At 51.5% G+C, this 13,094-nt stretch overlaps 1 protein-coding gene across 1 annotated transcript; it reads left to right on the top strand.

Annotated features, from left to right (window-relative positions):
* Nucleotides 1-836: 836 nt before the first annotated feature.
* CCL22 (C-C motif chemokine ligand 22) lies at nucleotides 837-8,897 on the top strand. The gene is made up of 3 exons (XM_025370877.1): nucleotides 837-948; nucleotides 2,886-3,009; nucleotides 6,202-8,897. Exons 1-3 carry the CDS (start codon nucleotides 876-878, stop codon nucleotides 6,284-6,286), a joined length of 282 nt encoding a protein of 93 aa, XP_025226662.1. The 5' UTR covers nucleotides 837-875; the 3' UTR covers nucleotides 6,287-8,897.
* The last annotated feature ends 4,197 nt before the right edge of the window (nucleotides 8,898-13,094 follow it).

Raw genomic sequence — 13,094 nt, forward strand, 5'->3', positions numbered from 1 at the left:
ACAGCAGGGTTTTGAAGCAGGAGAGAGAGTGTGTAGCTCGGGACCACCCACTCTAGCTGCTGCAGGGTAAGGATGGCATTGAGGGGGCCAGCATCCCAGCCTGAGGTGGAGGTGGCCCGGACTGGGCAAGGACAGTGGGGTTGGAGAGAAGAAGCAGATCTGAGAGAGATTTAGGAAGCAGAATCAACAGGACATGGACATGGTGAGGGACTGAGACGGGAGTAGGGGAGGGAGGGCCTGGCAGCCACTGGGAAGGAAAATCAGGCAGGATAGAAGTGTGGGTGCACGCTTTTCATAAACCGTTGAGAAATCTATGACCTGGCCCAAATGTGGACTTCGCGAGAAGCGCCAGAAGAGGCTGGTGATGGGTCAATGGGTCCATAGGCCTCTCCCATTGCAGAGAGATCAGTGATGCTGTCATTAAGGATACAAGACAGGCCTCAATTCCAGGTGAGGGTTGGTCCACATTCTCACTTGATTTACAACCAGTGAAGTCAACAGGGCTGTGAAACCATCTCCCTTACTTCCAGATGGGGAAACCAAGTCCCAGAGACAGCTAGACAAGGCCACACAGCGTGGAGACCCTGGGGAGCACGAGCCTCTAAGAGGGGGATTTTACAAGTCTCTCTGAAACCAGAGGAGAGGACAGATTTGGGGGTGGTCCCCTCTGAGTGGTTCCCCGCCAAAGAGAATTTCTCCACTTTGGAGGAAGTGGGAGGTAGTTCTCCTTTTGAGATGTGAATGTCAAGTGACTCCGGGCACCCCGGTGACTAAGAGGTAAGTAAGTGAGGCTTGTGGGTGGAGCCAGCATCTTAAATAGCAGGTCTTCCTATGTCCCTTTGCAGACACCTGGGCTGAGACATACAGGACAGAGCATGGCTCGCCTACAGACTGTGTTCCTGGGTGTCCTCATCCTCCTTGCTGTGGCGCTTCAAGCAACTGAGGCAGGTGAGGCTGGGGAGCAGGAAGGCCCCCTACAGAGGCCAGGGCGGACGCTGGGGTGTCTTCCTCATGTCTTGGACAAGCACTGGACTGAGAACAGAAGACCTCAGTCTGCGGTTGGCTCTTGCGGTCTTCGGCTAGTTACAGCGCTTCTCTGGGCCTCAGTTTACAAGTCTGTTGAATGGGTAGTCTTGAAGGCTTGGAGTCTAGGATCTGTCTCAGTTGGGTTGGGGGTTGTGGTGGGCATAGCCTCGGGATCTCCTGCTCCAGAAAACTCAAGCATAGGGCCGTAGGGGTGTGGGTGAGGAGCTTCTAAGGGGTCAGGTCTGAGTAGGGGAAGGCAGGTCTGGGGCAAGTGGTTCTCCCTTGGAAAGCTGGTGCTGCCCTCCTACCATCCATTTTTAAAAATTTTATTATTTTTTAAATTATTTTATTATATTATATTTTATTTTTTGAGACAGAGTTTTGCTCTTGTTGCCCAGGCTGGAGTATGGTGAAGCAATCTTGCCCCACTGCAAACTCCACCTCTCAGGTTCAAGCAATTCTCCTGCCTCAGCCTCCTGAGTAGCTGGGATTACAGGCATGTACCACCATGCCTGGCTAATTTTTGTATTTTTAGTGGAGACAGGGTTTCACCATGTTGGCCAGGCTGGTCTCAAACTCCTGACCTCAGATGATCCATCCACCTCCGCCTCCCAAAGAGCTGGGATTACAGGCGTGAGCCACTGCGCCTAGCCTAAATTTATTTTTTATTTCATTTTATTTATTTATTTTTTGAGATGGAGTCTCTGTCGCCCAGGTTGGAGTGCAGTGGCGCAATCTTGGCTCACTGCAACCTCCACCTCTGGGGTTAAAGTGATTCTCCTGCCTCAGCCTCGTGAGTAGTTGGGATTACAGGCACCCACCACCATGCCTGGCTAATTTTTGTATTTTTAGTAGAGATGGGGTTTCACCATGTTGACCAGGCTTGTCTGGAACTCCTGACTTTAAGTGATACTCCCATCTCAGCCTGCCTAAGTGCTAGGATTACAGGCGTGAGCCACTGCGCTGGGCTCCCTATCCATTTTTGTCCAGAACCTGTCTTCAGTATGGGTTCCTGACTCCTTCTCCACCCCACTCTATGCTTGTGCTGTGTTGGGTGGAGGAGTGAGCACTGGAGTGGGGTGGGGCAGCTATAAACAGGAATGGCTCCCAGCTGCTGGGCTTTCTGAGCGCTTTTCATGCATTAAACACCCTCTGAAGCTGGTACTGTTATTACCCCTTTGGTCAGATGAGGAAATTGGGCCTCAGAGGATTCAATGACTTGGTCAGGGTGGCCCAGTGAGTCAGGGAAAAGCGGGACTCGAACCCGGGTCTATGTGACTGTCCTCTGTTGAGCCTTCATCCTGACTCTGCTGCATCTTGCTGTGTGATCCTGGGCAAGTGCCTCTCCCTCTCTGGACCGCAGCCTTCCCACTGCACACATATGAGCAGAAGCTGACTTCTCAAGTGCCCATGTGCTGATGGATGACTGGGAGCTTGTCAGAAATGCTCAGCCCCCGGCGCCAGACCTGCTGAATCCGGTGTGCATTTTGACAAGCTCCCCAGGTGACGCTGATGCCATGGACCATGGACCTTACCTTGAACAGCAAGGATCTAAGGCACCTTGTGGCTCAGAGTCACTGAGTCCCATCTTGGGGTACAGCTGATGCTTAGTTGTTCTGAATCCCTGTTCCTAGAGCTGACTGTCCCAGAGTGTAGACATCAGACCGTAAGTGGCTTCTCAGAAGCTCCAAGGGTAGGATCTTGGAGGGCTCAGAATCCTCTGGTCACCATCCTTCCACATGAGAACAGAAAAACAGCATCTCTTTCCTGGAGCCTGGACAGGCCGAGATCAGGGGCTGGGGCCGAGGGTGACCTCTCTGGGCTCCAGCTTGTGCATTCACTGGGCACCCCTCCGCTAGGCCCCTACGGCGCCAACATGGAAGACAGCGTCTGCTGCCGTGATTACGTCCGTTACCGTATGCCCCTGCGTGTGGTGAAACACTTCTACTGGACCTCAGACTCCTGCCCGAGGCCTGGCGTGGTGTGAGTAGGAAGCTGGGGCCACAGGGTCTTGGTGGGTCTGACGGGTACAGCCTGGGATGGCCCAGGTGCTGCTGGATGGGACACACCCAGGGATGAGAGGGATGTGGCAGGGCTACCGGATGCCTGCCAGGATGGCTTGGCTGGAAGAGATGGCTCAGTTCAGGCTTGGGTGTACTACAAACAAAAATAATGTGATCATTTAGCAAATATCATCAGGTGCTTACTAGGCTCCAGGCAATGTGTCAGGTTCTGAGGATGCCGAGCTGAGTGAACAGGGTGCCGCCACAGTGTGGGCATGGCAGTGGGCCGTCAGTAGCTGTGGCATCTAGGGTATTTGGGTATAGCAGGTATAGGAGTATGCCTAGTGCCACTGAGTCAGCAAAGATGCTCCCAGGTTTTGGGCAAAAATGGATGGTGAACCAGGCGTGGTGGCTCATGCCTGTAATTCCAGCACTTTGGGAGGCCGAGGCAGGCAGATCACTTGAGGTCAGCCTAGTCAACATGGTGAAACCCCATCTCTACTAAAAATACAAAATTAGCTGAGTGTGGTGGTGCGTGCCTGTGGTCCCAGCTACTTGGGAGGCTGAGGCAGGAGAATCGTTTGAACCTGGAAGGTGGAGGTTGCAGTGAGCCGAGATCACTCCACCTCACTCCAGCCTGGGCAACAGAGCGAGACACTGTCTCAAAAAAAAAAAAAAAGCTCACACCAGAAGTGTCTTGGATCCTCTCCAGGCTTCCAGAAGTCCGAGGCAACCCATTTTGACTGGAAGAATATTAAGAGCTAAAATTTCCAAGGTGCCTCCCGAGTGCCAGGCACTGTTCTGATCATTACCTGTATTAATTGGTTTAATTCTCACAACAATCCTATGAGGAGGTTCAATGATTCCCATGGTAGGGACGGAGAAACAGGCTTAGCAAGGGACAGTGACCTGCTCAAGGCTGCGCAGGCTGGAGCCAGAACTCACTCCTGGTTCCTCGTTCAGGGCTTTCTCCTGAGTTTCTTGTTCTCCTTTGCTTCTTTCTCTGGCTTCTTTGCCTCCTTTTCCCTGGCCTGGAGCCTGCACCTGCACCTGCACCTGGCTGGGTGACAGGTCCTGCCCTCTCTGTGGCAGCCTCTCTGGCTGCTTCTTCAACTGCTCAGAGCCTGCTGTCCACCAAATCACACACTGGGGGAGGCTGGGTTTAGGGACTCATGACCTGCTTTGGGCCTCTATTATCTTCTTCTCGTCTTCCTCCTCCTTACTGCTGACACCATTTCTTAGAGGGATCTGCAGGTGAATAATAAAGAAGGCTGAAGCAGGAAGCCCCCCCAGAGTTCTTCTCTCTTTAACTCTGAGCCTCAGTTCCCCCAACAGTATAATGAAGTAATAACCTTTACTTATTTGACTTATTTGTATTTTCAAACACATAGAGAGTGCTTGCTAAGTGCTAGGCACTGTTGTAAGCACTTTATAAATATGAACTCATTTAATCCTTGAAACAATCCTACGCAGCAGGTGCCGTCATGATCCCCTTTTCACAGGTGAGGAAATGAGCACACAGAGGTTAGGGGGCCCCTTGAGCGTTTGTTACAGGGCACAGTAATGTAAGAGGAAGGTGAAGAGCTCAAAGTCTGGCGCATAATAGATGCTCAATTGCTGGACACGGTAGTGCCTCTCAGCTACTTGGGAGGCTGAGGCAGGAGGATTGCCTGAACCCTGGATTTTGAGGTCAACCTGGTAACTTAGTGAGACTCTGTCTTTTTTTTTTGAGACGGAGTCTCGCTCTGTCGCCCAGGCTGGAGTGCAGTGGCAAGATCTCAGCTCACTGCAAGCTCCGCCTCCCGGGTTTACGCCATTCTCCTGCCTCAGCCTCCCGAGTAGCTGGGACTACAGGCGCCGGCCACCTCACCCGGCTAGTTTTTTTGTATTTTTTAGTAGAGACGGGGTTTCACCGGGTTAGCCAGGATCGTCTCGATCTCCTGACTTCGTGATCCGCCCGTCTCGGCCTCCCAAAGTGCTGGGATTACAGGCTTGAGCCACCGCTCCCAGCCTTTTTTTTTTTAAATAAAAAAAGCTGAGTGCAGTGGCTTACACCTGTAATCTCAGCACTTTGGGAGGCCAAATTGGGAGGATCACTTGAGACCAGGAGTTCAAGACAAGTCTGGGCAATAGAGTGAGACCCTGTCTCTAAAATCAATCAATCAATCAATCAAATCATATGTGATCATTGGATTTTCAGCCAGAAGGGACCCTAGAAAGAATGTGTCTTGAGGCTCAGAGTAGTTAAGCGTATTATAAGACTCTTGGGGATTCTGGCTTGGCGAGGTGGCTCACTCCTGTAATCCCAGCACTTTGGGACGCCGAGACAGGCAGATCATTTGAAGTCAGGAGTTCAAGACCAGCCTGGCCAACATGGTGAAAACCCATCTGTACTAAAAATACAAAAATTAGCTGGGCGTTGTGGTGGGCACCTGTAATCCTGGCTACCTGGGCGGCTGAGGCAGGGGGATCTCCTGAACCCGGGAGGTGGAGGTTGCAGTGAGCCAAAATCGTACCACTACACTTCAGCCTGGGTGACAGAGACTCCATCTAAAAAAAAAAAAAAAAACACCCAACTCTTGGGGATTCTATTTCATGGCCTCACCTGGAACTCAAGGCCGGGACTAAAGAGCTGAGGGTCCTGGAAGTCCTTGCTGCTCCTCTTCCTTTTTTTTTTCTTGACACATGGTCTCATTCTGTTGCCTAGGCTGGAGTACAGTGGAGCAGAGACCTGGGCTCACTGCAGCCTCGATGTCCTGAGCTCAAGCAATCCTCCCACCTCAGCCTCCCAAATAGCTGAGATCACAGGCGCATGCCACCATGCCTGGCTGACTTGTACATTTTTGTAGAGACAGGGTTTTGCCATGTTGCCCAGGATGGTCTCAAACCCCTAGGCTCAAACAATCCTCCTGCCTCGGCCTCCCAAAGTGCTGCGTTTACAGGCATGAGCTCCTGGCCTTCTCTTCCTCTTGAGAAATATTCTTTTCACACCACAGGTGACTCGTAAATTTTGAACCACTCTATTTAGCAGGTAATGTCACGTGCAGTAGGTGACTCATAAATGCTGAGCCCTGCATAAAGTAGGTGGCTCATAAATGCTAAGTTCCTGAGGGTGTGGCCTCCTTGCTGCATGCTAATGTTGCTGCATTGTCTCTGGGGTCTCCCCTTCCAGGTTGCTAACCTCCAGGGATAAGGAGATCTGTGCCGATCCCAGAGTGCCCTGGGTGAAGATGATTCTCAATAAGCTGAGCCAATGAAGAGCCTACTCTGATGACCATGGCCTCGGCTCCTCCAGGAAGGCTCAGGAACCCTACCTCCCTGCCATTACAGCTGCTCCGGCCGGAAGCCTGTGCCAACTCTCTGCATTCCCTGATCTCCATCCCTGTGGCTGTCACCCTTTGTCACCTCCGTGCTGTCACTCCCATATCCCCCTGACCCCTCTAACCCATCCTCTGCCTCCCTGCAGCCAGAGTGTCCTGTTCCCATCAGCGATTCCCCTGCTCAAACCCTTCCATGACTCCCCACTGCCCTAAGCTGAGGTCAGGGCTCCCAAGCCTGGCATGCAGCCTTCTGGATCTGGGTTCCATCTCTGTCTCCAGCCTGCCCACTTCCCTTCATGCATGTTGGGTTCTAGCTCCCTGTTCTCCAAACCCGTACTACACATCCCACTTCTGGGGTCTTTGCCTGGGATGTTGCCGACACCCAGAAAGTCCCACCACCTGCACAGGTGTAGCCCCACCAGCCCTCCAAGGCATTGCTCACCCAAGCAACTGGTAATTCCATTTCATGTATTAGACGTCCCCTGGCCCTCTGTCCTCTCTTAATAACCCTAGTCACAGTCTCCCCAGATTCTTGGGATTTGGGGGTTGTCTCCCCCACCTCCCCACTAGTTGGACCAAGGTTTATATCTAAGTTACTGTGGTCTCCCGGCCTCTAGCATAGAGCACTGCAGACAGGCCCCAGCTCAGAATCAGAGCCAGAAAGTGGCTGCAGACAAAATCAATAAAACTAATGACCCTCCCCTCTCCCTGCCAAAAGGCAGTTACCTATCAATACAGAGACTCAAGGTCACTAGAAAGGGGCCAGCTGGGTCCATGTGAAGCTCCAAATTTGCCCAGATTCACCTTTCTTCCCCCACTCTCCCCCTTTTTTTTTTTTTGAGATGAGATGGAGTTTCGTTCTTGTCACCCAGGTTGGAGTGCAATGGTGCGGTCTTGGCTCATTGAAGCCTCCGCCTCCTGGGCTCAAGTGATTCTCTTGCCTCAGTCTCCTGAGTAGCTGGGATTACAGGTTCCCACTACCACGCCCGGCTAATTTTTGTATTTTTAGTAGAGACGAGGCTTCACCTTGTTGGCCAGGCTGGTCTCGAACTCCTGTCCTCAGGTAATCTGCCCACCTCAGCCTCCCAAAGTGCTGGGATTATAGGCGTGAGCCACAGCGCCTGACCTTTTCCCTCACCACTTTTTTTTTTTTTTTTTTTTTTTTTTTATGACAGAGTCTCACTCTGTTGCCCGGGCTGGAATGCAATGGCGTGATCTCAGCTCACTACAACCTCGACCTCCTGGGTTCAAGCGATTCTCCTGCCCCAGCCTCCCAAATAGCTGGGATTACACGTGTGTGCCACTACGGCTGGATAATTTTTGTATTTTTAGTAGAGACAGGGTTTCACTATGTTGGCCAGGCTGGTCTTGAACTCATGACCTCAAGTGATCCACCTTCCTTGGGCTCCCAAAATGCTAAGATTACAGGCATGAGCTACCACACCTGGCCTCCCCCTTTTTTCCTAATAGGAGACTCCTGTAGCTTTCTTCCCCGTTTTAGCTATGTGTCGTGTCTGCTTACACTTCCTTCTCCCCTCAGGCTTTTTTTTTGGATGGTCCTCCAACCTCCAATACCCAGGCCTGGCCTCTTCAGAGTACCCCCCATTCCACTTTCCCTGCCTCCTTCCTTAAATAGCTGACAGTCAAATTCATGCTATGGTGTGAATGAGTACCCTTGGCTTGGTATTATAAGCTGGAGTTATATATGTATTTGAAAACAGAGTAAATACTTAAGAGGTCAAATGGATGAATGGAAGAATTTTAGGAACTGTGTGAGAGGGGGACAAGGTGAAGCTTTCCTGGCCCTGGGAGGAAGCTGGCTGTGGTAGGGTAGCGCGCTCTCTCTCTCTCTCTCTGTGGCAGGAGGCAAAGAGTGGGGTGTAATTGAGTGAAGGAATCCTGGGTAGAAACCATTCTCAGGTGGTTGAGACAGGCTAAAGACTGGGATTTGGGTCTATCTATGCCTTTCTGGCTGATTTTTGTAGAGACGGGGTTTTGCCATGTTACCAGGCTGGTCTCAAACTCCTGGGCTCAAGCGATCCTCCTGGCTCAGCCTCCCAAAGTGCTGGGATTACAGGCATGAGCCACCACGCCTGGCTTCCTCTTCCTCTTGAGAAATATTCTTTTCATACTGCAGGTATGGGACAGCAGTGTCCCAGGTAAAGGACATACATGTTACAAGTGCCTGGTCCTTTCTGAGGGAGCCTGGTGCCGCTCTGCCGGGTATTTGAAGCTGCGGAACTGGAGGAGGCCATTTCACTCCCTGAACTCAGCCTGACAAATCACAGTGAGAATGTCCATCTTATAGGCTTGCTGTGGGGCTCAGGTTGAAAGTGTGGGGAGTGACACTGCCTAGGCATACAGCTCAGTGTCATCGAGGGCCTGTGTCCCTCCCAAGCCCAGGGTTAACCTGCCTGCCGCAGGCACTAGGAGGACTAATCTGCCTACTGCCCGTGAACGGGACCCTCAAGTGTCCTGGGATTTCCTTTCCCCTCCTGTCCTGCCCTTGCCCCTCAGGATTTCTGGAAAATAAATCCTTTAAAATAGTGTCTGCTTTGGTTTCCTGGCATTTGCTGTCCCTGTGAGATGGGGCAAGGGACACCACTGATCCCCTCTATCCCACTGGGGAAGTCTTCACGTTGAAATAGGCGGTGACTTGCCCAAGGTCACCCAGTGAGTGGTGGGAGTCTAGGCTGGACACAAGGGCCTGGGAGGTGGCTGCACAGGTGCTGACAGGGAAGCCCAGACATTTGTCCCAGAGTTCCCAGCCCACCTCGGGACCCGCTGTCAGGAGGATTTTATAAACCATTAAAGCAGTCCCCACGTCTCGAGCCTTCAGCAGCATAATCACTCAACTACTCAGCCTTCACCTTCCCGCCGCATGGGCAGACACTGGAGAAAGGGAGGGAGTAGTCAGGAAAGTCTACGTCCTGCAACAAACACCTCCAAATCTCAGTGGCTCAACTCAACAGAAGCTATTTCTTCTCACACGAAGTCTAATCAGGCATTCTCAGTCTTAGGCAACCTTCCACATGGTCATTTCAGGGACCCAGGCCCCTTCCTTCTGGTACAGCCAACGTGGTCACAGGCAGAGGAAATGCTCAGCACCCATGGGCAACCCTCCTTGCTGGCCAGAAAAGATAAGCTGGGAGAACTGGGAGGGGCGGGGCCCCAGGGGCCCTGGAGGTGGCGGCAGGGGTGGTCCCCGGTCATGCCCATCCCTTCTCCAACCCTGGTCCTGCAGGAGTGCCCTGATCTCCCCATCCTCCTCTCCAGAGCTGTTTCTGTGCTACTTCCGGGGCTGGGGGAGTCCCTCGTGTCCCCAGAGAACAGCATAGGCTCCCTGCTCCCTGGGGCACAGGGTCTTGGCCACCTGAGGGCTTGTGGAAGGTGAGGACAAGGACACCCCCATTCTCACCACCCCCACCCCACCCCAGAGGAAACTTTCTGCATCCAGTGCTACCCTTTTATTTTTTTTTTCTCGTCGTTACTCTGGTTATCCCTCAGCCCAAGACCTTCCCAGCTCTCTCCAGCCTGTGAACAGCATTCTCATTCTTCACTCCCGCTTCACAGTTCTCTGCAGTTGGGCCCAGCTGCAGCCTCCATTGGAGCCAATGGCATTGGGCCATTCCCCACCCCTGAATACGTCCTGTCCCTTCCACCTTGGTGAGGCTTTCACCTCTGCCTGGAATGGTCTGTCAAAATCCTGCCTAGGTTCATGTGACAGGGTGCCAGCCCAGCATGCCACACTGACTTGCAAATCACAAGGGGACTAATTCTTCTACAATAAAGATGTCTAACAATCACCCGTCGATCCATCAATCCCATCCATCCAAGGAAAAGTGGAGCAACTGGTGCTTGTGAAGTGTACGGTATTACTCATAATAGATTCTTGCCAAGAGTATGTAGCCTGGGTCTAATCAAGCCTTTAGATCTAACTCTCAGTTTACAGGAAATAAATAGGATAGAGGAACAAATTAGGTGACATCACAAGGAAATAACTAAATTAAGAATGAGAACATTGTATAAGACAATGGACTTGACTTTGCTCTTTTTTTTCTTTTCTTTTTTTTTTTGAGACGGAGTCTCACTCTGCCACCCAGGCTGGAGGGCAGCAACCTCCACCTCCAGGGTTCAAGCAGTTCCCTAGCCTCAGCCTTCCAAGTAGCTGGGATTATAGGCACATGCCACCATGCCCAGCTAATTTTTGTATTTTTAGTAGAGACGGAGTTTCACCATGTTGGCTAGGCTAGTTTCGAACTCCTGACCTCAAGTGATCTGCTCACCTTGGCCTCCCAAAGTGCTAGGATTACAGGCGTGAGACACTGAACCCGGCTGACTTGACTCTTAAGAAAGTTGAAGTCATTAAAAAGTGGTCTATGCAAGTGGTCTATGTAGACGCAAAAGAAATACCCATATGCAGTGCATGAACCTAGATCGGATCCTGGTTAAAAAAATAAAAGAAAGGCGGGAATAAAGGAAAGAAAGAAGGAAGGGAGGGAGGGAGGGAGGCGCCAGGTGTGGTAGCTCATGCTTATAATTCCAGCACTTTGGGAGGCCAAGGTGGACGGATTGCTGGAGGCCAGGAGTTTGAGACCAGCTTGTGCAACATGGGAAAACCCTGTCTCTACAACAACAACAACAACAAAAACACAGTAACTAGCCAGGCATGGTGGCATGAGCCTGTGGTCCCAGCTACTTGGGAAGTTGAGCTGGGAGGATCTCTTGTGCCTGGGAGGTCGAGGCTGTAGTGAGCTGAGATTATACCACTGCACGCTCACCTGGGTGACAGAGAGGGACCCTGTCTCAAAAAAATAAATAAAATAAAAAGAAAGGGTGTGAGGGAGAGAAGAAAGGAGGCAGAAAGAAGGAAAGAAGGAGAGAGGAGAAACTACGAAATACATTTTGGGACAATTAGAGAAATTTGGATATGAACTGGGTGTTAGATGACATATAGGAATTATTGTTAATTTTGTTAGATGGGATAATGATATTATATTTATGTAAGACAATAGCTTTATTCAGAGGAGATGCATGCTGGAATATTTAGGGGCAAAGTGTCAAGCATCTATAATTTACTTTGCAATGGTTTGGCTAAAAAATAAAAATAGAAAAGATAAAACAATTATTTAAAAATACCAATCATTGGTTGTAGAGGTTTTGTCTGTTTGTTTGTTTGAGGCAGAGTTTCACTCTTGTTGCCCAGGCTGGAGTGCAGTGTTGCAATCTCGGCTCACTGCAACCTCCGCTTCCCGGATTCAAGCAATTCTCCTGCCTCAGCCTCCCAAGTAGCTGGGATTACAGGCATCTGCCACCACACTTGACTAATTTTTTGTGTTTTTAGTAGAGACAGGGTTTCACCATGTTGGCCGGGCTGGTCTCAAACTCCTGAGCTCAGGTGATCCACCTGCCTCGGCCTCCCAAACTGCTGGGATTATAGGCGTGAGCCACCGTGCCCAGCCCCAAAGCCCTTGCTTTCTAAATACTTATTTGGAGCATAGTGGGGGGCCAGGGAATAAGGGCCTCTACTCCCCAGTACTTGCCCCACCTGGCTCCTGTCCTTCATGAGGTGTAGCACTTCCCAGGGTGGCTGCCTTCTTCCTCTCCGCCTTCTCCCTCCTCCCCTCTCTTCCTTTCACCCCTTCCTCCCTGCTTCTCTCTCTTCCCTTTTTTCTCCTCTTTCCCCTTCTCCCTCTCTTTTTCCTCCCACCCCTGCCCCTTCTTCCTCTTCTGTTCTTTTTTTCTTTTTTTTTTTTAGACAGAGTCTCACTCTGTCACCCAGGCTGGAGTGCAGTAGCATGATCTTGGCTCACTGCAACCTCTGCCTCCCAGGTTCAAGTGATTCTCCTGCCTCAGCCTCCCAAGTAGCTGGGATTACAGGTGTGCACCACACCCAGCTAGTTTTTGTATTTTTAGTACAGACGAGGTTTCACCATGTTGGCCAGGCTGGTCTCGAACTCCTGACCTCAGGTGATCCACCCACCTTGGCCTCCCAAAGTGCTGGGATTACAGGTGTGAGCCACTGCACTTGGCCTCCTCCTTTGTTCTTACATAAACAGAGCAGAAAGAACACAACCTCAGTTTTTATCCCTCCTTGTCCCTCTCTGGGCCTCAGTTTCCTCAGTTATAAAAAGACGGATTGGACATTGGGAATGAGAAGGCTACTCGCTTCGCATGTGCACAGGCCAGGACAGATTCTCTGAGCACGAGTGGACCTTGGCCCCTGCCAAGGGTGCTCTGCTACTTCAAGAAGACTCTAGCCTCCTAACCCCTAACCCCATGCCCCAGGCAGCCCATTGGGTAGGGGGTGGTTGAGGAGAGAGAGGTCCCTGGCCTTGGGATCTGTAGCCCCTCTGCCCAACCCAACTGGCTCATAGTGCGGGATGCTGGCTCCACAACCGGTTTCCCTCAGATTGGCAGCCCGGAGATACCAGTACAGCTCAGTTCTGGCCCAAGGCGGAGCTGCTGACTCTTCTAGAGTCTCAGGAATTGTTGCCATTGCCTTTAGGGAAGGCTGCCATGAAGGGAGACTGTGTTTTAATGTGCTCCCAAGGCTGGCAAGCCTCTGCACCCTTCAGTGAGAGCCTGTTGGCTGGCCCTGTGTGGTCCTGTTGCCACCTCTCATGGAGAATGACCTTGGAGGGCCAGTGCTGGGAAGCCCCCTCCACAGTGCACTAGCCCGATGTTCTCCTTGGGCAGATAGAGAACTCAGGCCCCACGAGAGGCAAGGCTTATCCAGGGCACG

This window comes from Theropithecus gelada, chromosome 20 (genome assembly GCF_003255815.1).
Source record: "Theropithecus gelada isolate Dixy chromosome 20, Tgel_1.0, whole genome shotgun sequence".
In the NCBI taxonomy this organism is placed as follows: Eukaryota; Metazoa; Chordata; class Mammalia; order Primates; family Cercopithecidae; genus Theropithecus; species Theropithecus gelada.